This window comes from Strigops habroptila, chromosome Z (genome assembly GCF_004027225.2).
Source record: "Strigops habroptila isolate Jane chromosome Z, bStrHab1.2.pri, whole genome shotgun sequence".
NCBI classification, from domain to species: domain Eukaryota; kingdom Metazoa; phylum Chordata; class Aves; order Psittaciformes; family Psittacidae; genus Strigops; species Strigops habroptila.
This window is the reverse complement of record NC_044302.2, coordinates 75,807,549-75,831,359: the sequence shown is the minus strand read 5'-3', so window position 1 is coordinate 75,831,359 and position 23,811 is coordinate 75,807,549. Positions and strand designations below refer to the sequence as shown.

General features: G+C 43.7%; 1 protein-coding gene across 3 annotated transcripts; it reads left to right on the top strand.

Annotated features, from left to right (window-relative positions):
- The first annotated feature begins 1,217 nt into the window (after positions 1 to 1,217).
- On the top strand, positions 1,218 to 15,426 carry GCNT4 (glucosaminyl (N-acetyl) transferase 4). Of its 3 annotated transcripts, XM_030470510.1 has the most exons (3): positions 6,111 to 7,062; positions 7,542 to 7,639; positions 12,221 to 15,426. In XM_030470510.1, the coding sequence occupies exon 3, from the start codon at positions 12,222 to 12,224 to the stop codon at positions 13,587 to 13,589; it is 1,368 nt and encodes a 455-aa protein (XP_030326370.1). In that variant the 5' UTR covers positions 6,111 to 7,062; positions 7,542 to 7,639; position 12,221; the 3' UTR covers positions 13,590 to 15,426. The 3 variants fall into 3 exon arrangements, with proteins under 3 accessions (XP_030326369.1, XP_030326370.1, XP_030326371.1); XM_030470509.1 differs by lacking the exons at positions 6,111 to 7,062; positions 7,542 to 7,639 and adding an exon at positions 1,218 to 1,500; XM_030470511.1 differs by lacking the exons at positions 6,111 to 7,062; positions 7,542 to 7,639 and adding an exon at positions 10,258 to 10,746.
- Positions 15,427 to 23,811: the final 8,385 nt, after the last annotated feature.

Sequence of the window (23,811 nt, the reverse complement as noted above, 5' to 3'; positions counted from 1 at the left end):
GCAGCAGGGGCTATCGTGATGCATGCTGATGAAGTGAGTTTGGTCTCACTAACAGATGATGCTTAAGAGGACTCTGGCAGGAGCTTATGGCATTTGTGTAGCTGTTACAGCTACAGGAAGGCATCTGGAGTCATACGGTGACTCCAGCTTTTGAGGGCTCCCAGGAAATATGTAAAGGAACTGAGAGATGGAGCACATGAGTCACAAAAAGCTCATTTCTGAAACATAATTTTATCAATTAACATTTTACACCACTGTACCCCTCCTATCACCCTGAAAAGGAGTGAAGTGGACCCAGCTACTGTCCTGCCACATTGCATTATGTGTGTACAGGGAGTGCCAAATATTAAGGAGGGAATTCAGAAACTGTTCCCACTGTATGAAAATGCTGTGCTGGGCTCATTGAGCTAAGGCAGGACTGCAGGATCCCATGGATCTGCAGCACTCAGACCTCTCTTTGGAGCCTATGAGACTCAGCTGCTTCTGCTACACTGGAGAAGAGACCACAGATAATAAGCTCCATGGTACAGAGATGTGGTTTATAAATCTGTATGAGCTGGAAGGCTGATGATTAAGAGGAGGCTGGTGTGCACAGTACTTTGGTCAAAATGCAGATGGAGAGGAGGAGAATGCTACATATGCCTTAAGAATACTGCACTGTGCTTTCCTCGAGGGAAAATACTGTGGTATTTGTTGGATGCACAAATAGTACATTGTTTAGTTCCCCACATTTCTTTGTAAATATCACACACAGAAGGGTTAGGTATAATAGCACAAAAATACGTTTCTTGCCTTATAAGAGTCATTGTATTCCATATGAGATAGTTATGTATAGGTGAACTTGCAATGCAGGCCATCATGTCTCAACAGAGTTTCAGAAAGCGTCACCAGGACCATGGGAGTCACATCAGCAGTCCAAATTTCAGGCCTTGGCTCTGTGGCAGAGCTGTTTTATCTGTGGAGGGAACAAGGACTCCCAGACCTGAAGTCTCAGTACCTGAAGTGCTGTGCGAGTCTTGAACTTGGTGAGGCTTTTGACAGAGACTCATCATATCTGGACACTTTCCTGTCTCTCCCCAAGTCCTCTTTACGCTGCCGTAGAAGGAAATTAGGTTGCTTTGATGTGATCTATTCTTTTTATGGTGTTTTTTCTCCCCATCTTGGTGCTTTGAAATGCTACGCAAGTAGACAAAAATATAGGCTTATTATACAGATAATGGCTTCCACAGCTTATCACGCAAATCCTCTGTACTCGCTGTTTTTCAGCTAACATTTTACACTCTTCTGTAATCTGTGCAATGTTGTCCCTGCCACTTCTGTACCGCTGACTTCATATGCGCTTCAAGCACCCATAAAGGTGAAGGCTGCGGGCACTAGCAGGATGGAGCAGACACCAGGACTTTGTTCAGCCACCGAGCTGCCTGTGCCTGTGTTGATCTTCTTGGACAGAGCATCCTGAAGAGCTCTGCAAGGGGAAGAGACCACAGCAAAGCCCAGGAGGTATGTTTGCAGCTCTCCGTGAAATGATCTTGTTGATCATCATTTCACAAGCTGTGACTTTGGCAGTGAAGACTTTGACTAGAAGGGGGTGATTTACAGTGGGGGCTTGCAGGCAGGAGTCTGCAGGCAGTGTGGTGGAGAGGTGAAGGAAATGGAGGAGTATTTTGAGCTGTTAATGAGAGCTTTTCTGCAGCGTGGTGCAGTTTCTCCTGCCTCCCTCTCTAACAGGAAACTTCCACCCTCTTTTACAGTGCTGCTCCTTGCCAATGTACACAACTTCTGGCCCTTTAGGGCTGATATTTATGTTTTGCAGTAGTTTGGGGGTAAAGGTTAACTCTCTCTCCACTGTAATAGTAGTATTATTTTAAACTCTCGTATGAGTTGGAATGAAGCTGTTAAACTCTAGATTGCCCCAAATTAGAAGTGAGTAAACTCTATTTACTGGTTGGTTTTGGTTGGTTGTGTTTGGGTTTTTTTATTATTTTTTTTACTAATTAACTGTATATTTTAATTTACATTATTTTTATCTTGACTTCTGCCTTTATGGTACATTACGTCCTTGGCAAAGATTGATACTCTCATCTTGTAAAGTCAGAGAATTTAAAGACTCAACATATAAGCAAGCAGGCTTGAGAATTTCCATAGCCGACTATCCCTGGGCTTTCCAAACACTTCCTTGCTTTAACAGGGCTGCGGACCCTCTGACTGGTAGGAAAAGATAGTTTGGGATGTACCAAGGGATTTGCTGAGAGATTTTTCTTTTCAGGCCTCCACCAGAACAGCTTCCATCAAAAGTTACTGTAAAGCAGTTCGGATTAGTTGGGGATGCAGAGGAACCAGGTTCACTTCTCTCTTGTGCTGCTGTCTTCTTGCATGACCCTGCAGAAGTCATCTGCCTCTTCTCCTGACCAGAGATCAGAGAGGCAGACTTACTTTACCTCGACGTATCTCTCTCTGGGACATGAATATGCAGGAATTAGTGTTAGATATTTTACTGCAGTTATGGGGATCACTGATGTGCTGAAGGCAACTAGAAAAAAGCATCCAGCCTTCTCTAAAGAAGATAGAGGGAGTTTGGGCTGAGTGGCAGACAGACAAGCAAAACAACTTAATGGCAGCACAGCAGGTTCTGTTAGGAAACACAGATCTATGTATCCCATGCAATGAAGAGTCATGTTTAGCACTGGGACAAAGGCATATGTGATAACCATAATTGCCAAATCTTTGCAGAGCCTGTGTTTCTCATGAATGCGATGAGAAGCTGCCTTTCCTCTTGCAGAAGCACAAAACAGGCTGTGGTAAACTGTAGATTTTTGTTGTTTTCCTTAGGGCACTGTGTTGTTTTAAGTCTTCAGGGTCTTAAAATTGGCAGGCTTATAATGTAATTAGACTTGGGTCTAAAAGTAATGACGTATTTTCCACATGTCTTAATTAGAGGTCCATAAGGCAGCATGTAAGTAATTGTAGTTACTTAGCTCTTTAGTTGCCCATCATGTAGGGGAAATCTAAGTATTACATTAGGCAGGCCGAAACAAGGGAGTGAGCTGTGTGGAATGAGCATGGTAGTGGGCGCCGCTCTGTTACAGGGGCATGGGCTGAGGCTCCAGTGTAGGGAAGGTGGGTGGAAAACCAGACAAACTCGATAGGATCAACGGATCTAGCTTTAATGCCAATAAAAATTACTCCTACAGAAGCTGTGTGATCCCTGTCAGCCCATAATTTTGCAATGGAACTAACCAGCTACCAGCAGTAAACACTAGCACATGAATAAATTAACTTTCCCAGCTAGCAGCATTGAATAAACAAGTAGAGTTAAAAGTTTAATTCAGACAGACAATCAACTAAAAAAACCCCCAATCACTTCATTACTTTCCTTCTTCCCCAGCTTCCCAGGAACACTGTCCCTCCACCTTCCCTAGAGATCCACCAACTGACTTGATTTGTATAGAGTACAGAGAAAACCAGAAGGAATTAACTGTGCTTGTCTGCAGAGTTGGTCGTGCAAACAACTCGACCAAGTTTGCATTGCTGTGTGAGCAGGTGTGTATTAGGCAAACAGAGATACTTTATCAGGGAGAACTTTTCCCTAAGTTTTTTCGCCTGGAGGAGAGGCAATTGTTCCCATAGTTCCTGCTATCATATGGTAATGGTGTTGGTTGCAAATACACCATGACCTGGTTTCCAAGGAAAGGCGTAGACACTGTTTTTGCCTCAGATGCCTCTGAGGGATGGGGGAGTAACAAGTGAGAGAAAGCACCTGTTTTGCTGCTCTGATTTTTTTGGTTGTTGTTAATGCTACCTACATGAGAGCACTTATGTGCATTGATCCCTCTCTCCATTCTCCTCTTTCATTATTTCCCAGCCTCGGTTCTGCTGCTCCTATTCTTCTCAGCACCCATTCTCTTTTTATTTTTTTAACCTAAGTGATAAGCAAGGAGCCTGTTTTGTGCTGTATATCAGCAAAAGGGTTTCTGCGTGAGGGAGAGAACAACATGGTAGGGTAGGAGCACTCTTGCTCCTCTGCATCTGCTCTGTTTTTTCTCCTTCCACAGACTCGCATTCAGACTTGACCGTTTCATTGAACTCTTGCTCTGTGGCAAGCACAAAAGCAGTTTGCCCCACGACAGCATTCATAGTGAGTACTATGTATTTCCAATCCACTGGGAGAGAGCACTGCCTACTCGCAGCCTGCATTTTCCAAGAATCCTTATCCGGGTAGCAGCCAGTGTGTCTTATCACTTCCCACTCTGGGTTAACCACTCTCAAGCCGGTTGTGTGGTGTGACAAGCAGGTGTGACCACAGATAACGAGATGGTTCCCACCAGCTGGCCATCTGTGCAGGACACCAAAGTCATTTATGGCATCTGTAGAGAGTCACAGACCTCTTTGATGCATAATGCTAAAGTAGAAAAGTAGTATAAATTCTACAGGGCTACACATAAGGAGATCATGGCTTTTGTATTTCTGTAGCTCAATGTAGTTGGTGGTTGAGCTTGAAGTTATGCTATCTACTGAACAGGTCCTTCAGGGAAGGCTGGCAGAGGGCAGATGAGAGGGGCCAGTGGACACTGCCTGGTGATTACCTTGTGTTCCTCAGGGAAGTTGCGATGTTTGCTGTTGCAGGCAGCCAGGGTATAAGCTTGCTCAGGTACCCCTGCCTGCATGTCCTGCTGCTGAACCTGTTGCTTTCAGTGCTGCCTGAAGGGCCTTTCTCTCTTTGTGGGCCAGATCAGCCTGCTCTGAGCAGAGATCCCTCCAGCCTCCCTGGGTAAAACCCAACCTTCAAAGCAGGAATTTCATACTTACGCCTGTGGGAAGGCTTCTGATGCATCTTGGCCCCACCAGGCTCTGGTCTTCCTGTGATGGACCAAGCTGGTTAATGACAGCCCCACCCTGCAGGCAGCATCCAGGGAGTTTGTGGGCTCTGTAGATCTGCCTGGCAGCTTCTGCCTTTAATCACTGAAGTGCTTGTGTTTAGCAGAGCACAAGTTACATCAGAAAAGACACAATGAGGAAAGGGAATGAAGTACTGGGAGTTGCAAAATTCTTTGTAGTCTCAAAGTGGTTGACAAGCTGTTAATAAATCAGTGTGATCTGAAAACAGATGAACTGGGAACACCTCTGCAGTGCATAGGAAAGGTTGGAAGAAGACCATAGATTTTGATGAGGCCAGTGACACATTTACCCTTTTTGGACCAGTTACAGCAAACTCTTAATTGGGTACTTTTTAGTTTCAAATGGTTTCTATTAAAAGTAGCTTGTCTGAACCTTCACTATTTTTCATGGTTGAGTTTGCCCTATGGGAGTTTTTGCTAAGTGGGGAGAAGGGAAAAAGAGTAGATGTTAAAATGTAAATACCCATAGGTCTTTGAGTTTTGAGTTACAGAAAAATTACCTTGAATAACGCAGCTATTACTTTAAAGGAAGAGCTGTTTGGAAACTGCTTTATTCCCAAGAAGGCTGTTTCCAATAGCCATAGATTAGTCATTTGAGAAATAAGAGCAGAGGCTTCTGCAGGGGTTTGGGCTGATTCTTCAGTGCCAGGGGGATCCACTATCTTTTTTGCCCCAAGGCAGTGAGGTTTCATATTATGTAATTTATACTGCCGATACAGGGATGCAAGAGGTCATTGACTATGTGGGCTGCTGGTAAGACTTGCTGCGCAGAGCAAGAGGAGCGTGAGAGTTGGTAATTTGGTCTGCTGAGGGTGAAGGTAGCTGCAGATTCTTGACATTGGCATCACTAAGTTGCGCTGACTGGGAGCTGCTGTTACTCCAGATGCATGGGGTTTATGTAAACAGCAGAAATAAATGTGTGAGGAGCAGCAGTAAAGCCCTGGGCTCTCTCAGGAACCAGGGCTCTCCATATGTAAATCATTAGGATCTTAGCAAAGTGGAAACATGCCTTCAGAGAGGCAGCATGAGCCCAAAGCCTGCCAATTTCTCTGCGCTGCTGAAGGGAACCTGTCTGTTTCTCTGGGTTGCTCATATCCTTCCTTAACCCTTTATAGAGGGGTGTCCTCAAAGAGAGCTGAAGCTGCTGTAACCCTGGTGGATATAAGCCATTGGAGGTCAGCCAGAGCAGGAGCTTGGTTCTCTGGGTGGGATCAGGCTTGTGCTGAACAGAGCAGCTTCAAGGCTGGCTTTTCTCCGCTGCTCCTTAGCACCTCTCTGGGGTGGAGGAATTGCTCGGTGTTGCTGGCAGAGGACCAGGGTCGGGTGCAATGCTGTTACCCCCAGAATGCTTCACATCATCAAGGCTACACCATTGCAGGTTGAGCTGGCAGAGCTCACAGTGCTGGGCTTTTGTCCTGGCTCCTGTTTGTTGGGGCAGTGACTTTCCTGAGGATGCTTCATCCAGCCCATCTTGTACCCTGTGCTCTGGGACAAACTGATGGCCCTTTGCTGTTCCTTCTATCTTTCCACCAGCTGCAGAGAGGCCTCAGATACTTAGTTTTACAAACTAAGGGAAATGCAGATTTCTCCAATGGAAATCTTCACAGTCTAGCTGTGACTTAGACTTTGATGTGACAAATTGATAATGGGCCTGTTAATCAGATTGATGCAAATGCAGGTGTTTGTTCTTGGCCAACATGGAGAGGTTAAAATCTGGGTTTTTTTTAGCAGAGGTTTGGTGCAGAGGGAGGAGAGGAGGATATCCCTGGGAGCCAGCGTTCATGCAAGGACTGTATAACTCAGGGACGATCTGGACAGATGCCCTATGCCCAGTGAAGACCTAGGGCTCCTGCCTTCCTTGGCAGTGCAAACTCACCCTGATTCCTATTTGCAGGAGCTGGGGTGACTCCCAGAGGGATGGTATTGGGAAGGGCAGGCATGAGAGAAAGTCACAGGGTTTCCTGGTGAATCCTGCCCCATCTCCCTCTCAACACCCAAGAGCAGAGTCCCACAGCCCAGGCTGCACTGGGGTCCATGTGGGAAGGAGAGGAGGAGGAGTGGGGTGCTGTGGGTGTTTCTTCCTTCCAGTACAGGGGTGCCTCGTTGGATACACGTGTGACATGCTGCAGTCTGCTCACAGCAGATCCGGACTAGCAGTGCTCCAAAGGTATGCTTAGCGAAGTCCACAGGGTAAATGCCTGGTGGTGTGTAGAAATGTTTTCAGTCAGTGGAGCTAGAATTGGAATTATTTTTGTCCTACTTTTTTTCCCCTCCCAGAAGAAGCCCTAGAACCAGGCTTTAATTAATGAGCCTTAATGAGCCCTGCCTTTGGTTTCATCTTGCAAGATTTAACATTTCAAGCAATTGCAGTCTTTCAGTAGGAATTCAACATTTCTGTGTTGTTATTGTAATCTGTATTGTAAAAGCCAAGAGAAATATCTACTGGTCCGAATTGCTTCTCTGGCCATTATAGGTACACTTTTAACTCCATGACAGTATGAGCTTAGGTGGTTTATGCAAGCAGGTTGCCTATGGATAGCGTACAGGTGCAAACACTGCTTTTCATGCTGGTGATGTGCCCGCTGTAGGGGTTTGTATACTTTTGGGTATTCTGCAGCTTCGCTGGCTGTTGATTTATCTTTACAGATTGCCAACAGGAGCAGCAGCTTTTCTCAGGAAGGTAAAGTTCTGCACATCTGGCTGATAGCAGCTGGAAGTGACCATTGAGGCAACAGTCTTTACAGGTATTCCCCGTGATCAGACCGTACTTCACTTCCCCAAACTTTTGCTATGTTACTCATAATATGTACCCAAATGTCCATAGTCAAATATGTGTTACTTCCTCTGTTCTTATTTCCATATTCTCTCTCTCTTCCCCAGTTGCTGCAAGTCAATAGAAACCAATGGCTAATTAGAGTGTGTATCCTTATGTGCATTTTCTAGCACGCTTTTGCCTTCAGCTTGGCCTTCTTTCCTAGTGCTTCCTTTAGCTGGCCATAGCTCAGTTCATAACGTTCAACACTGGAGAAAGCTTATCCTCTGGTTCTGTGGGTTTTATAGGGTTTTATGAGTGTTTTGTGAGCCCTGGGAGAGCCGCAGAATTCTTCTGCAGCCTCCCAACACATGAGACATGCGCACTGGGTTGAAGCACAGAGCAAGGAGTGGAGCTGCTCTTCCCACTTGAAGACTGCCGTGTATTTTCTGGTCCTCCTGCAAGCGCAGCATCACTGCCTTGGGCAGACACAGACAGCACAGCCTGGCTGGAGACTGCCTTGGAGGTGAGGGCCGAGAATCTCAATTTGAGAGTGGCATGGGTCAGCCTCTGCCCAGTCATCCTGGGAGGGTTTGTCCTGCTGACTAAGGCCAGCACAGCGTTCAGTGGGAAGGACGGCTTGATCTGTGGCTCAACTTTTTTAGAAGGGTATGAAATTCTCCCACCACCTTGTTCCTTCTTTTATGTCATTGCGCACTTTGCCGAGTTGCCGGAAGCAAACTATTTTAAGTGTTTGAAGGTGTAAAACTGCCCAAAACAGCTTCTCGCAGGGAGGAAAATACAAAAAAAAGAAAAGGCAGTGAAATACATCACTGGAAAACTCAGCTGGTTTTTGGGTGGGATACAAGTGTTGCCGTCATGGATCTAACTAGCAATCCCTCTTCTGGTCCAGCAGTAGGTAGAAGCGGATTCAGAGAACAGAGCAATGGTCACAAGAAACATTTTTATTGGTGTTTGATGAATATAATATGAAACCACAAATTTCCTGATGTTGTGGTTCCAGGGAATTTAGCTTTCTGTCCATATTTGTGTATCAGCGAAGGTAACTCTGGAAACTCTCAATAACCAGCTGATTGCCTAATTTCTTCTTGAATCCTGCTGAGCTCAAGGTCTTTAAGGTACCTTATTGCAAGCTATAATCATGTTGTGTAATAACATGTGTTTTGTTACACAACATGAATGTGTTTCCCTTCTATTTGTTGCATGTCTTTTTCATTTGAACATCCCTTGCTTTACAGAAGCAAAGGATAAATAAAAACACCCATTTACCTTCTCTGAATCATTCAGTATTTTGCATGCCAGCCAGTAAGTGCCCTGACCTGGTTAAATGCTGTGTATGTGTATATATAGACCAGCTGTGCAATATGTGTTGGTTGCAAGATGAGACCAGTGTTCATTAATTTCCGCAGGAGTCTTCTTGCATGTAAAAGAGAAAGTGCAAACAATTTACAAAACAAGGCACAATGGCAATGCCAAGCTCCCTTCCTACTATGAAGTCTTTGTGGAACCTTGGTCCTGTGTATAGTGTGGTAGCACTGGGGAAAAAAAAACCTCATGAGCAAGATAACCAGAGGTAGCGTCTGGTCAGTGCTACCCAGGTGGGTGTTTCAGGTGGTTCTAGGTGCCTGTTCCTGTGTGCCACATGTCATTCATTCCCTCCTCCACAGAAGACTGCAAGTACAGGACACTGCTATGTCTAGGTGCAGCTTTGAGTGCTGCATGTGGTAAGAAATAGGAGTTTGGCACTTGAATCAAAACCTGATGAGATTTGTGGTGGCTCTTCTGTCCTGAGGGATTTCATCCCCTGGTCTCACATTGTACCTCAAGAAATCCCAGTCTTTTGCAGGAACTAACTTTATACTGTTTAGAGGCAAATGACTTGTTCCTAAAGGGCAAGGCTGTTGCCCTCATACTGATGTACCAAGCCTGGCTCTGGAGTGCATTGGCAGTTACGAAAAGAAAGTACAAGTGGGTTGGGTCACACGTGGCCTCATTCTGTCTAGATCACTGTGGTGATGGTGATATAGTGTGTGTTGTAAAAAACCAAACCAAAACCAAAACACAACACTGCAAACAGATGGGGGGAGGGGGGTGGTGGTGGATGTGATTGCTGGCTTCTTATGCCAAGGGATTTGGTGGAAGAGCTGAGATTTCTCACTGATGCTCCTTAATTCCTTCCTCCACAGTGTTTGAGCCATGTTCAGATTTTCTAGATTTCTTGACCTCCTTATATGGCACAATAGTGTCTTGTAGTTGGCAGTGCTGAAAACCATAGGAATATTCAGGGAACTCAGTGTGGATCCTTTGCTCATCAGCTGCAAAGAGGGAGTCCTCAGTGCTGCCCAGGTGATTTCTTGCATATCCTGGTCTAAGTCCAGACCACATTGGGGTCCAGCAGTCTGGATTACTAGTTTCAGGCAGGGAGGTGTGGCGCAATAGTGTTTTTGTTGTTTTGCCTAGAAACAGAATGTTTGGCACTGGGGGGAAGCTGGCCAGGGCTACCATAGATAGAGGGGTTTGGAGCAGTGGAGGATGTGCTTTCCCCCTGCCCTCCTTTTTCTTTGTCCTGGCTTTCTTTTTGCCTTTTGGAAGAAGACAGGGGGGAAGGGAAGATTTGCTCCCTGGAAGGGGGGACGCCTGTTCAGCCAGGAGTGGTAAGGGTTGCCCTTGGTAACCAGGGAGACCACCAGGCAGAGGCACAGGCAAGCTTCACAGAGAGACCTCACCACACAGGTCTTCTCCCTCCAAAGGAAAACTAGGGGTGGGTTAGCTGTGTTGCCCTCTGCACGGCTTCCATCACATGGCTGGAAACCTGGCTTCGGTTAGAGGCAGCTTCTGAAATGACTTTTCTGCAGGAACATAGGTACAGGAAGGATGTAGGTAAAGGGGACACCTGGATTAGATATTGAGCTGGGATTAGTTTGGAGAAGAAGTGAAGGAAAGCACTTGCTGGCTAAGGGAGAAGGTGGGATTTCCTGGCTTTGTGGGGAGATAGGTCTGTTTTTTCTCTTTCTTTGTACCTGGAGGCTGTTTGTGAAACCTGTAGAGACCTGCTGAGCACTGGCTTCTACAACACAGGTAGGTGTTGGCTTACCCTGCTTCATTCCCTGGTCTACACCTGGTGCCGCCAGGTGAGATGGGAAGGTGGCATTTCCTTATGCTTTCTGTTGCCCCCAGAAGAGAAATATCAAGGAGAAAGATGCACAGGGAAAGGGAAGGTCAAGGAGAACAGAATAATGAAGCATCTCTGCCTTAACAGGCTGCATTTTAACAGAAGTTACAGCTTGCAACACCTGTCATTCAGGGGGATGCTAAAGATGCCTGAGTTAGTCTTGCAGCAAGTGTTGCATGCACACCTCTGTACTTGATTTTACATGCATATGTGGGATCTTCAGACATCTGAGCAACTTCTGGTGACCCCACCATTTTATTCACTCTGAAGCATTCTGGAACAACTTCTTCTCAAGAGAAAATATTGGGAGCTGTTCGATTTAGAGGCAAAGTAGAGCTTAGTTTAAGCTAAGCAGAGCTAAGTTTAATGCTGCATATGAGGCTCTGGTCTAATTTTAATTCAGGGATAGCTACGATGCTGCTTGCACTCAGCTGGTAAAGCTATATGGAAAGATGATCACTGTTTAGCTTTTATTGTGGTAACACCTCAGCTGTTAAGTTGCTATACAGGAATGTTATTAAATACCCTGCTGCATAAAAAAGGGCTGTGTGTGTTTTTGCAGTTGAATCTGAGGATGTGTCACATGGGAGAGAACAGGATAGCTGTGCTATTTCTCATTACTACCCTTCCTGCTCTCAAAAGGTTACATTATATAGTCATTCCAGTGCGTGGAAGTCTTCATCCATCTCTCTGTTCAGGGCAGGTTAGCAGTATTTTCCAGAACAAATCTGGACAGAGGGAGGACCTTGGGCTTGTCAGACCCATTTGGAAGAGGATGGGAAGGAAATTAATTCCCCCTTGGACATCTTCATGGGCCAGTTCCAGTGTTGGAGACAATGAGGATGCTCTGACTGAATTCTAAAGCTTTCTATTTAAAATACTAATATCTACCCTTATGCATGCATTCTTTGCAGACTCCCAGGAGATCCCCTTGCTGATCCCATTGGATCTGGGACTTACTTGGGAAAGTAAACAATCCTTCCTACTCACTTGGAGGACAGTCATGTTTCTGCCAATGCAGGGGTTGCTGTACTTCAGTTCGTGACTCATAAGAAATTAAAAAAAGATTTGGAAAATAAACAGTGGGAGTCTTGTTCCAACACTGTTGTTTAGCTGGAAATAATCTGAAATCCGAGTTGGTTTATTGCCTTCAGTCAGCTGGTTCAGGGGAATGAAATCTTTGCCTATTACTATGGTAAAGTCTGACTCTCAATTAACATGATGATTAAGAAGAAACTGCGTATTACCAGTGCCCTGTCCTGCTAAGTGGTGTTTATCCCATAGGCAAACCAGTGTGCACATGGCTTAGCTAGAACCTGGAACTACCTCTGATGCTTTGCTCCTGATTTAAAATACCATCATGTCTGTGTTTACTTGCAGGATGAAGAGGCGCAAGTGTCCCTGCAAATGTCCCTCACGAAGGAAGATCCTGATCCTGTGTGTAACGGGGTGGCTGATAGCACTGCTGAAGCTCCTCCATGTTGAAAGACACTTTTTTCCCTCTAAGGGCATTTATTTGGTTGAGCCTTTCTTGAGCACTTCTTCTTATGTTAGAAACAGGTATTCCTACCTTAGAAATGAGTTCCAGTATGAAATTAATTGCTCATCTATATATGAACAAGATCCCCATGAAATTGGCAAGAGTTTAGAGATAAGAAGAAAAGAGATAATCGATTTAACTGATGAAGATGTTGTCGCAATGACAAGTGCTTGCCATGTGTATCGTTCGCTTAGGAAATACCACCTAAAACCTGTTTCTCCACAGGAGGAGAGTTTTCCAATCGCCTACTCTTTGGTTGTTCACAAAGATGCAGTAATGGTAGAAAGACTCATACATTCACTGTACAGTCATCAAAATATTTACTGCATCCATTATGACCAAAAAGCAGCAAAAAGTTTCAAATCTGCTGTGAACAATCTAGCTAAATGTTTCCCCAATATTTTCATTGCATCGAAATTGGAGACAGTGGACTATGCACATATTTCACGGCTGCAAGCTGATTTCAATTGTTTGTCTGATTTGATGGAGTCTCCAGTTCCCTGGAAGTATGTTATTAATTTGTGTGGCCAAGATTTCCCTTTGAGGTCAAATTTTGAGTTGGTGGTTGAACTGAAGAAACTCGGTGGAGGAAACATGCTGGAAACTGTAAAGCCGAGCAGTAGCAAAAGAGAACGATTTACTTATCACTATGAACTTATGAAAGTGCCTTATGAATATGTGCAGATGCCTGTAAAAACCAACATTTCCAAGGATCCACCACCTCATAATATTGAGGTATTTGTAGGCAGTGCCTATTTTGTTTTAAGCCGAGAATTTATTCAATATACCCTTGCAAGCTCTCTTGCAAAAGATTTTTTTGAGTGGTCAAGAGATACATACTCTCCAGATGAGCATTTCTGGGCCACTCTTGTACGTGTTCCTGGGGCCCCTGGGGAAGTTCCAAGGTCAGCCCAGGACGTAACAGACCTACAAAGCAAAACTCGTCTGGTGAAATGGAGCTATCTCGAAGAACATTTGTATCCACCCTGCACTGGTACCCACCTTCGCAGTGTCTGCATCTATGGGGCTGCAGAATTAAGATGGCTTCTGAATTACGGACACTGGTTTGCCAACAAGTTTGACTCCAAAGTGGACCCTGTCCTGGTAAAATGCTTGGCAGAAAAACTGGCAGAACAACAGAAGGAATGGGTATATTTGTCCTCTGATAAATACTTTCTGCACATAAATTCTATGAATGCCTCACTTTAAGCAGCACTGTCTTCCCTGCTGTCAGTACTGTGTACTGTTATGGCACAGCACCTGAAGTTCCTCTGCCTTGACCTCCTGCAGGATGTTAGCAAGCAAAACGTCCGTTCTGTGTGAAGTTCACGGCCCTGTCGAGCCAGGCACCTGGCCATTTATTTAGGAAAAGTCATGCCTGTCTGATTAACTGTGCTGTAACTTGCCACAGTAATTCTGTAATTGTTCTTCAGGGTGATTCTGAGAGGGTGAGGTTTGCTTTTGGAGGCTCTGATGCTGTCTGTCCCAGTGGAATATTTCAGAAATGTGTTTTGCATCAAGTGTGTTCATGTCTTTCCTAAGAAACTCCAGCACATCTGTCTGTCTGTTTCCTTTTTCTTTACTTTTGTTTTTCTTAAAGGTATGAAACAAAGACCTCTCTATCTGCTACCTCAGGAAAACTGGAAGTGCCCATCTCATGGACAAAACCAAGAGGTCAGCATGACACCAAATGAGCCATGTGGCCTCATCTGAAGTCCCAAACTTCCCGTGTGTGGGAGCTAACAAAGATCTTTGCAATGTGAATATGACCGGATGATATAAGGGAAAGATCCTTAAATACGACATTGTCCATAGCATTGTTCTCCCAGTGCATCTGTGCATTGCTTTTCCTTCTGTGAAGCACACGCTCGGGTGCCATGCCTTTCCTATGAAACTGGTGGTGGTTGAAGCAGAATTATATGCTGTTATTCTTCAAAGGCTATTACAAGCGTGCCCTAAGGGCAGAAGGGCAGTCACTGCAGCCCTTTAGAGTAGATAACCATGCCCAGAGGAGGTCAATCTTCATTTCTATCTCTGCATGTAGAAACATCCCCCTGTGAAATACCAGTCGTCTTGAGACAATATGTCTACACACAGGGGATAACAAATGATATTTCTAATTAGTGACATGGTGCTGCATTGAAATGCAAAACATGCAAAGTTGAACAGTAAGCATAAGAATAGCCTTATTGCAGAAATCTAGCAGTGCCTTGCTGTGCAAGTCTTGTGGCCACCACCACAATCCCAGGCTGACAGGTTCCTGAGCAAGACTTGGTTCACCCATTCTCCAACAGCCTCTGCTTCTCATGGCTCTGCCAGGCCTCCCGGTAATGGAGCAGCCCAGAAGACTCCTTACAGCAGGGCTCCCCGTGCTGCAGCATGAGAGAAATGTTTGTTAGTGCAGGGGTCTCTGTAGAAACTCTTGCTGCTTCAGAAATGCCCCTTGGCATTTTGGAAGTTTCTTTGGGATGTTGCTCTGCCACATATTTGGTTTCAGTGTTTCCAGTGGTCCCTGGGCTACAGCTTGCTCCGTGCCACTGTCCACTTTCTATCCATCTGGGTTTTATTAAGGGGCCTCTTCCCATTAATAACTCTGGGATATCTCATTGATCCATAAATTGCTGCAGTAACGACCATTTCTCATACCCATGAGAAATCTTTGTTTCTTGTTGGAGTTGGAAGAACGAAGTAATTTTTTTATCTCAGTCTCAGTTTTCGTTCATAAATTTAGTCATGGTCAAGTTATCTGTGGCTAAAGATTGGGTTTGAGAGTCAGGAGTTATGGACATTTTTCCTCATTGATAACGCTGATTTCCTATGAGACCTCAGACAAGTCATCCAAGTTTCCTGTTTCAGCTCTTCCGGCTGTAAAATAGGAACAACAATGTTCTATTACCTTGCTAAGCACTTCTAAACCTATGGGTGGTGTGGGTTGATTGCACTGTGTTAATTGCTTATCAGACTATTTATGGAGTCTGTGGAAACACAGGTCAAGTATTTCTTTGGTGTATTGTTTCTGGAATAAATGGGGATTATTTTTAAAGTACGTGTTGCTTACTTCAGTGACTTGCCATGTCTGCACAGAGCTGTCCTGATTTCATGCGATTCATAGACACTTTATAGAAAATGAAATATTGACAGTATTTACAGATTCATACACCAGTACTTGTATATACCATAGAGAATCCCCATGTGGAAATAGGTTAATAGAAGATGATGGTAGGATTCCAGAGGGCTAAGCCACAGCCTTCTGTACACATAAATTGATATTTAATGATACATTTATAATTTTTTAATAAGTTAAACTGGCTTCATGTATGTATATTGTCCTGGTTTCAGCTGGGTTAGAGTTAGATTTTCTTCCTATTAGCTGCTACAGTGCTGTGTTTTGGCTTTAGTCTGAGAATAATGCTGATAACACACTGATGTTTTAGTTGTTGTTAAGCAATGCTTACCCTGATCAAGGACTTTTCAGTCTCTCGTGCTCTGCCAGTGAGGAGGGGCACAAGAAGCTGGGAGGAAGCTCAGACCTGACCCAAACTAGCCAAAGGGGTATTCCACACCACAGCATGTCATGCCCGGTGTATAAACTGGGGGGAGTCACCTGGAAGGGATTGATGGCTGCTTGGGTATGACGTATATAGACACATTCCCATTTGTGTTTGAGAGGTTTGCTCTAACATAACTTTATAGAAATTATCCACCAGCACATCAAACTTAACTGAAATAAATAATTGTAATCAACATGCAACTTTGTGCTACTTTAACTGAATTGGGTTAAATGATACTTGTAATTTAACTAGTTTGAAATAAGGCAGCTCATGCTTCCTAGGTAGTGAAGAAGTGGATGTGGAGATGGCACCATGTGAGACATCATCACCCATTACGACGGTACATTTGGTAGCTGGGGAAGTACAAATTGCATAGGCACAGTTGCAACTTTACGAAGTGCTTATTTTCTAATGAATAATTCAATATTTCTGGGTTTTGAAGGTAACTTTAAAGGCTATTCAAGCCTGTAGAAAGGCAATTAACAAAAATCATAGATCACTGAGGCTGGAAGATCATCTAGCTGAACCTCCCACTCACAACAGGATCGACACTAAACTTTGGCTGGGTTTTGTCCCAGGGAGTCTTGCAGATGTCTAAGGAGGATTCTGCAGCATTCTGCAGCAACATTTTCCAAAGTGTCCAGGAAAAAGAACAGCCAAAATATAAGCTCCTTAACTTTTGAATGATTTTTTCTTCTTTCCTTTTTTTTTTTTTTTTTTGTCTTTGCATTCGGCAATGCAGATGCCATACCGATGTCTGTTTCATAGTGAAGCGATTAGACTACAGGGGTGGGTAACACTTTCATTTTTTAATTTTGACTTCTTCGCCTTTGTATTCTTTACACAGGTAGGTCTGTCTTTGCTGAAAATGGACCTGAGGCATGATCCACAAACCTCTTTCTCTCTGTGAGAAGGGGCTGAACACAATTTATAGCAAAGCAAATACGAAGTTGTGTTTGGGCTGGAACTTAGATTATAGGCAGTTATCTGCCATTTTGCTTTTATAGGGATTTTTTTTTTTCTTTTCCTTACCAAAGACATTCATTTCCTCCTCTCCTCTTTCCATTCCTCACTTCTTCTGGAAAAGATTCCTCTTGTAAGCTATTTCACAAATTTGAAATGCACATACATTTGCACATATTAGATGGTTTCTGCTGGTTTTGTTTAGCTGAAGAAGCCCCATGCTGGCTTTCTTCCATCCATCCTGCCCTGTGCTGGCTGCATGGAGCATTTGGACTATCCATTAACCTTATTTTCCTTCGCAGGAAGGATGTGTGGGCAGGGTGCTAGTGGTGCTCCTGGCTGTCAGCCCTTGTGTACGGGTCCAGCCCACCATTCTGTTGATGGCTGAAAACAGCAGAAACATTGAATGCATTCTAACACCGCAAAGTCAAGTGAGGAAAAAAAGGACATAATGAGTTTTTATGAAAGAAATGCAGAGACAACATGTGTAGAACTTGTCTGGCTAATGACTTTATTAGGCTGGACGTGGAGTCAGGAGGATAGTATATACAAACATAAATGTCTCGTTATTATTTTCTTTGACATTGGACTAAAAGGATGTGACAGGAAAGACTAGAAATTAAGACACCTAATATGTAATTGTAATTAAACCACACTTGGCCTGTTGAGCATTTCTAGGGCTGCTATGTCATTACTATGGCATTTGAAGCAGAATGTATAAATATGAGAACTCTACATTTTCTGCCCAAATACTGGTTTGTATGTCACACACTAGTGTGTGTTTACAGTGTGACCTTGAATTTTAGTTCAGGTATAATTATCTGTTTCTGTTTGGTGTTTTTGCGGAACTCGCATCATTCTTGGTGGTGGTAATTTCCACTCACATACAAATGATACTTCAGAACAATGTGATCTGTTAGTAAGATGCAGTAAATCTGTACTGAAAGCACCCCAGTGCTTTTGGTAAATATCAAGCTGACAGCTGAATATTCTATCCTGCTTTTTATTTTTTTTATTTATTTTTTTTCCCCCAAACTATTGGGCTCTTTGGTTTTCCTGGGGTGACAGTATACTAGTCTTTATAGTACCAATCCTTAGAAAAGGGAGAAAGCAGAAACTATGAAACTTTGGATGAGGCATTTTCTCCAGTGAGACAGCGTACTGGGTTTGTGTGCAACGTTTTGGTACAGTGGGGGCTACAGGAGTGGCTTCTGTGAGAAGCTGCTAGAAGCTTCCCCCATGTCTGACAAAGCCAGTACCAGCTGGCTCCAGGGTGGACCCATCACTGGCCAAGGCCGAGAGTGTGAGCAGCCCTTCCCCTGAGGAGGAAGGAGCGGCAGAAGCAGCATGTGATGAACTGACTCCAACCTCCATTCCCCATCCCCCTGCTCTGTTTTTAGGGAGAAGGCAGAGAAAATCGGGAATGAACTTCAGCCCAGGAAGAAGAGAAGGGTGAGGGGAAGATGTTTGGGGGTTTGTTTTGGTTTTGTTTGGATTTTTTTAAGGTTTTATTTTATTTCTCATAATCCTACTCTGATTTGATTGGTAATAAATTAACTTCCCCAAGGCAAGTCTATTTTGCCTGTGACAGTAACCGGTGAGTGATCTCTCCCTGTCCTTATCTCGATGCACGAGCCTTTCAACATATTTTCTCTTCCTTGTCCAGCTGAGGAGGGGGAGTGACAGAGCAGCTTTGGTGGGCAGCTGGTGTCCAGCCAGGGTCAACCCACCACAGACAGGAAGGAGTCAGATGGTATATTATAGAGGGAGACAGGGACAATATGTTTGCTTGCTACAGAGCTGCTGTGTATGTGTATTAGGAAAGATTTGCTTAGGTGGAAATGCTTGCACATAGCATGGTTTCTGCTTCCATCTCTGATTGAGGTAAGCTAGATTTGAGTTACTACATTTTGAGAAAAAGATCATTAAGGAAAAGAAGTGCCCAGAGCCTGTGTCGATTTCTCTTCTTCTAAAAAATAGGTGCTCTGAAAGATCTTGAAAATTTACTGCAACTTGACTAGGGAGTTATAGAAAGGCTCAGGAGACTGTGCTAGTTGCATCAGAGAGGGCAGAAGAAGGAGTCTCTGATTTTTTTGCTCAAGGCAGGTGAATGTTTTTTAATGATGCTTTATTTGTTATTTGTAGAAACTGATTTAAAGATGTGCTAATTTGAAAAACTAGTGACTGACTTCCACCTTGCATCTCAAGTGTTTGCTATAACACATGAGTTTGTTTAAAAGACTCTTCCCTGGGCTACAAATAGAGACTTCATTGTGATATAATTAAAGGCAGCAGCTTTTCTATTGCTGAGCCTCTTTTCTCTGCCTGAGTTTGTTCTCTGAAATGGAAAAGTTGGCAAGTCTAAGCTTTACCTGGTGTGATGAGAAGATTAGAGAGTATACAGAGATGATGCAGGTGGGATTATTACCACGATAGCATAACAACTGGAAAATAAGAATCACTGCATCTTACACTGTAGAGCTTCAAGTCACCATTTATTCATAGACGTAATAGGAATTGGAAATCATGCAGTTGGAAATAGCTACATGCAAATATTTTAGCATTAAACTGCTAGGGGCCATAGAAAGGATGAAAATACAGGTGGTATGTTAATTTTTATCTGATTCCTGGAAAAATTAGCTGTAAATGAATTGAAAGACCTTTCAGTTAGCATAAATGTAGAACTCCTCATTTTTAGATGTTCAAAGCAGCAGAATTGAAGGCAACATATAATTTTCTCCAAGAAATGTTATGCTTGCTTTTGTTTCCTGCAATTCTTGCCATCTAATACAGCACTCCCAAGTCCTTTATGGCCTTAAGATAACCACATGAACTAAATTTTATCACTTACCTTTCACTTACTCTAAGCTGCTTTGGAGTCCAGAAACTTGTTTCCTGTCCTGTAGCAGGTCTAAGGGCTCTTAATACAATCAACATGTGGCATGGCTAAATTTCCATTTAATTTGCTTTAGCAGAACACGTGCATGTGCTCAGCCACCCTGGACCTGAACTGGTACAACAGTTAGGAGCTTCCATCACTAGGAGATTACCCATATTTTACTCTGCTTGTATTTCAAGGAAAAATTATCAAAGGTATTCTTTGTTCTTATGCGAAACTTCTTCCTCTGCACTTGAGTTCTGCTTAGTGCAGGCTCTATATAAAAAAGCTGTGATAGAAAGATATACCAAAAGGAGTAAAATTATGTACATCACCAAAAGAGGAAAAAAAAACCAAACACAAGCTGGTTTGGGAAAGTAATTTCAAGTAATTGAAAAAGCAGATGATGCTGGGACTGAGCAGGGATAAAATACATACAGCTGTTATTACAGCCAGTTGGGAAGTCACTTCTCTGACTTTTGTATTGCTGATAATGTTCTTAGAAATGCACTCTTATTTCCAAACTTTTGCTCAACTGGGGTGTGAGTGCCTGCAACTGGTAAAGCTTCATCTCTCTTCTTTGCAGAACAGAGTTGTACCCTGTGAAACCATGAGCAGGTTTAGATGGTTTATTTCTTTGTCTCGGATTCCAGACTTTCTCTAAGATAAAGCAGAACCAGAAAATCATCTGGCAGTCAGCACGCAAGTAATCGGACTACACAGCCCCCGAGGATGGAGCTGCCTCCAGAAACGGAGCTGGAGTCAGCCTGCTCAGCTGCCAGATCAAATACTCCCTCTGTTTCGTTTCACTAGAGCACATCAGCATTACAGTTTTCAAGACCAGCCAACTAATTGTATTATCTGTGTTGTTTTCATTGGCTGAAGAATCTTGAAATTCTCTCTTATGGTTTTCTTACATGAAGATTTATTTAAAATCTCTGTACGTATATTTTGGCAACAGACACAAACAGTATGTCGTCTTGTCCTGCATGCCTTGTCCTCATTTGAAACCAAGACAACCAAATCAGGTTCTGAAGGCCATAAGGAGCTGAAGACCTGAATAACTGAGTCATCCTAAAATTCAGTAGATTACCTGGAAGTTTTTGTTTCAGTCTATGCGAAGTGAGATGCTTTCATTTCAGTCGCTGGACAGATGTGCACACCACAGAGCTGTTGCTGGTACCGTGACACCATTGTCACCTTCCCCAGTGCTTCAGAGGCTGTGATTTCCTCCCTGCCCCGGTGATGCACTGTTCACTGCAGTCAGTAGGCGAGAGGGCAGAAGGGGCAGCCTCTGTCCCATGTCTCTAGAAATAACTCTTCGGGCAGTGATCCTACCTAGCAGCATTTAAAGGCTGTTGAGGTAAATAAACAGGACAGACGATGAGCTTTAATACTGCACCCTTGGGAAAGAGTTGAGGCAAGGGCTGGACTGTACTGGATCCCAACAAGAAAAAACACTCAGACTCAGGTGCGTGGAGATGTCCTCTTCAGATGACCAGATGCAGAAAGTGGAGGTTTGGGTTGTGTTAAGGAAATGCATTGCACCTCACAAGCTAGGTTAGCTTGCAACAAGAACTTGCTTGCTTAGTCCAAGAGTATTTGGCCACCATTTCTTCAAAACAGAGTTTCCTCTGCTGTCATTATTCTACTATTTTTGTTTAGTTGGCTTTTTTTTAACAGATTTTCTTCAAATCTATTTCAGATTTCATAACAATTGAACTTCTGAGTTCTGCATGGTGTCCAAGTCCAGCTGAGGGATAGAGTGACACGAACATGATTTGACAAGCGTTTCAGCTGCCTGAGAGGCATTCTGCAGTTGCCAGGTTAGCTGATGATAGCATGAAATTTGGGTGTTGCTCACAGACAGTTTAAAATTAAACTGTAATGTTTCCTGTTAAACAAGTGGCACTTTGCATAGTGTCTGAGAGAGATTTCTCTAAATATTCATCCTTCTGGTGGTTGGTGCCTTGTCCTCCAGCAGAGGCATGATTAGGTAGTGACCTTTTGTGCTCCAGGAAGCATAGTGGCTGCTGGGCTATAAGGGGAGAGGATCTTCATCCTCTTTCTGGTGCTGTTAATTGAGCTGAATGTCCAAGGTTGGGTTAGCTGTCAGGACTGGTGAGAAGGTCATGTTTGTGCACCCAGTCAAAGCATACGAATGACAGAATCACCTGCCCAGACAGTTCAGTTAAGATTTGGCTGGTTTTGCGCAGTCAGAAAAGGATGCAGTCCTGGAGTGCTGTGAGCCAAAGGGTAGGGCACTCAGCAGTTTCTCTTGTCTCCAAGGTTGGGGTGGGAGCATGTTTGAAGACTGGAATATCCAGACCTGGAGGTATGGTGTAGCTGCTGAATCCACTCCTGGGTGATAACATTGCTTCATAACAAACTGCACTTGAAGTCTTTCTCAGGGTGGATTCATTCTCTTTTCCTCTGCTGCTGGGTAAATGCCCCTGCAAAATCCTTCTATTTCTATTTTCTATTGAGTCTATTGTTGTGACCAACCATTTGATCATGTTCATATTTGTGTGATATGTACAGAAAAGCAAATCCATACATGTCTCCTTACTGAGGAGTCCTGGAAGGCATGACCAGGCCATTGTTTATTGCTGCAGTTGACCCCACTGATGCGAATGAGCCACATACTGAATGTTTAATGGAAACTGAGTTATGGATGAGTAGCTTGGCCAGACAAAAGTGAAATAACACCCAGAGGGGAGGGAAAGCAGCCAAAAAGATGTTATGTCAGTGCTTCTGATAAATGAAGATACCTGCCTTATTTTTAGCCCCAAGCAAAAAAGCAACTTGATCTTGGGCCATAAATGTAGAAAATGAACAAATCAACTGCTACAGTATTGCTTAATCTAGCAGAGAGAAATATAATGGAGGTCTAGTGGCTGGAACATAATGCCAGATATTAGCAATGAAATTCAATTATAACTCTCTATCAGCAAAGGAATTTGCCTTTGAAACAGATTGGCCAGGAGTATGTTTGATCCTGTGATATTTGAAGGTACTGGTAGTTTGGCTGTAACTTTGAGGCTTGATGTGGGAATTACTCTAATTTTTCATGGTCAGTGCTATGCAGAAGGCTGTAGGTAAAATCATAGAGTTAACTTAGGAAAAAATACAGCCATATGCAAGTGGCCCTTGCATTACTTAGCACCAGCAATCCAAACTGGCTCTGGGACTTGACGTATCAGGGCTCAGGTGTCAGCCACAGCTGATGATGCTCCTGGCTTGGGTACGTGAGAAAAGTCTGCAGCTGTCACTTATGATTGCTGGTCCTGCAGCAATAGCATGCTGTATGTCAGCTCTCATCCTACAGCTGTCTGTACCAATACACATACTGAGAGTCTTGGTTTACAAGCTAAGGGGACAGTTAACAGCCAGTGACACAAATCTAGTCTGGTCTAGAAGCCAAACTGAAGTTTTTAGCGGTCATATGCTACTGAAAAGCAGCATCTGCAACTGAAGTTAATGGAGAGGTGCTGCTGCTGCACAGTCAAACCTTGAATGCTCCTTGGTATAACGTAACCACTTTCTCTCCCAGCATAATCCCACTTCAGACTTCAAAGTATTTCTCCTCACTGTTCATTGCCTCCACAGGAATCCTGTTCCTGCCACCAGGTTGCTTTAAAAATTATAGATAGGGCTTGCTCAAAGGCTATCTGAGAAGCTTAATTCTTGACAGTTGCCAAGCAACTTTTCCAGTTCCAGAAACTTTTTTTCCATTTCCTGAAACAGAGTTTGTCAGGCTCTGTGGGGGCCCCCTCAGAGGAAGATTAAAGTTTAATTAAATATTAGGAAGAAAGAGAAATGGTTGAAGCATGAATGAGCAACAGAAGTAAGATGTAATTTTTGCTAGTAATTCTGACTGTCATCTCAGGAGCACGCACCTGTGCTCTTGGCATCGAGGGACTAATCCCTTCTTCCTGTGGCTGCAGTGACTTTGTTTGGTTTTTGTTTGTTTTCCAGTGTCAGGAATGGCCTCTATGGCAAATCAGTTTTACACTTCTGGTGGCAAATATCTTAAATA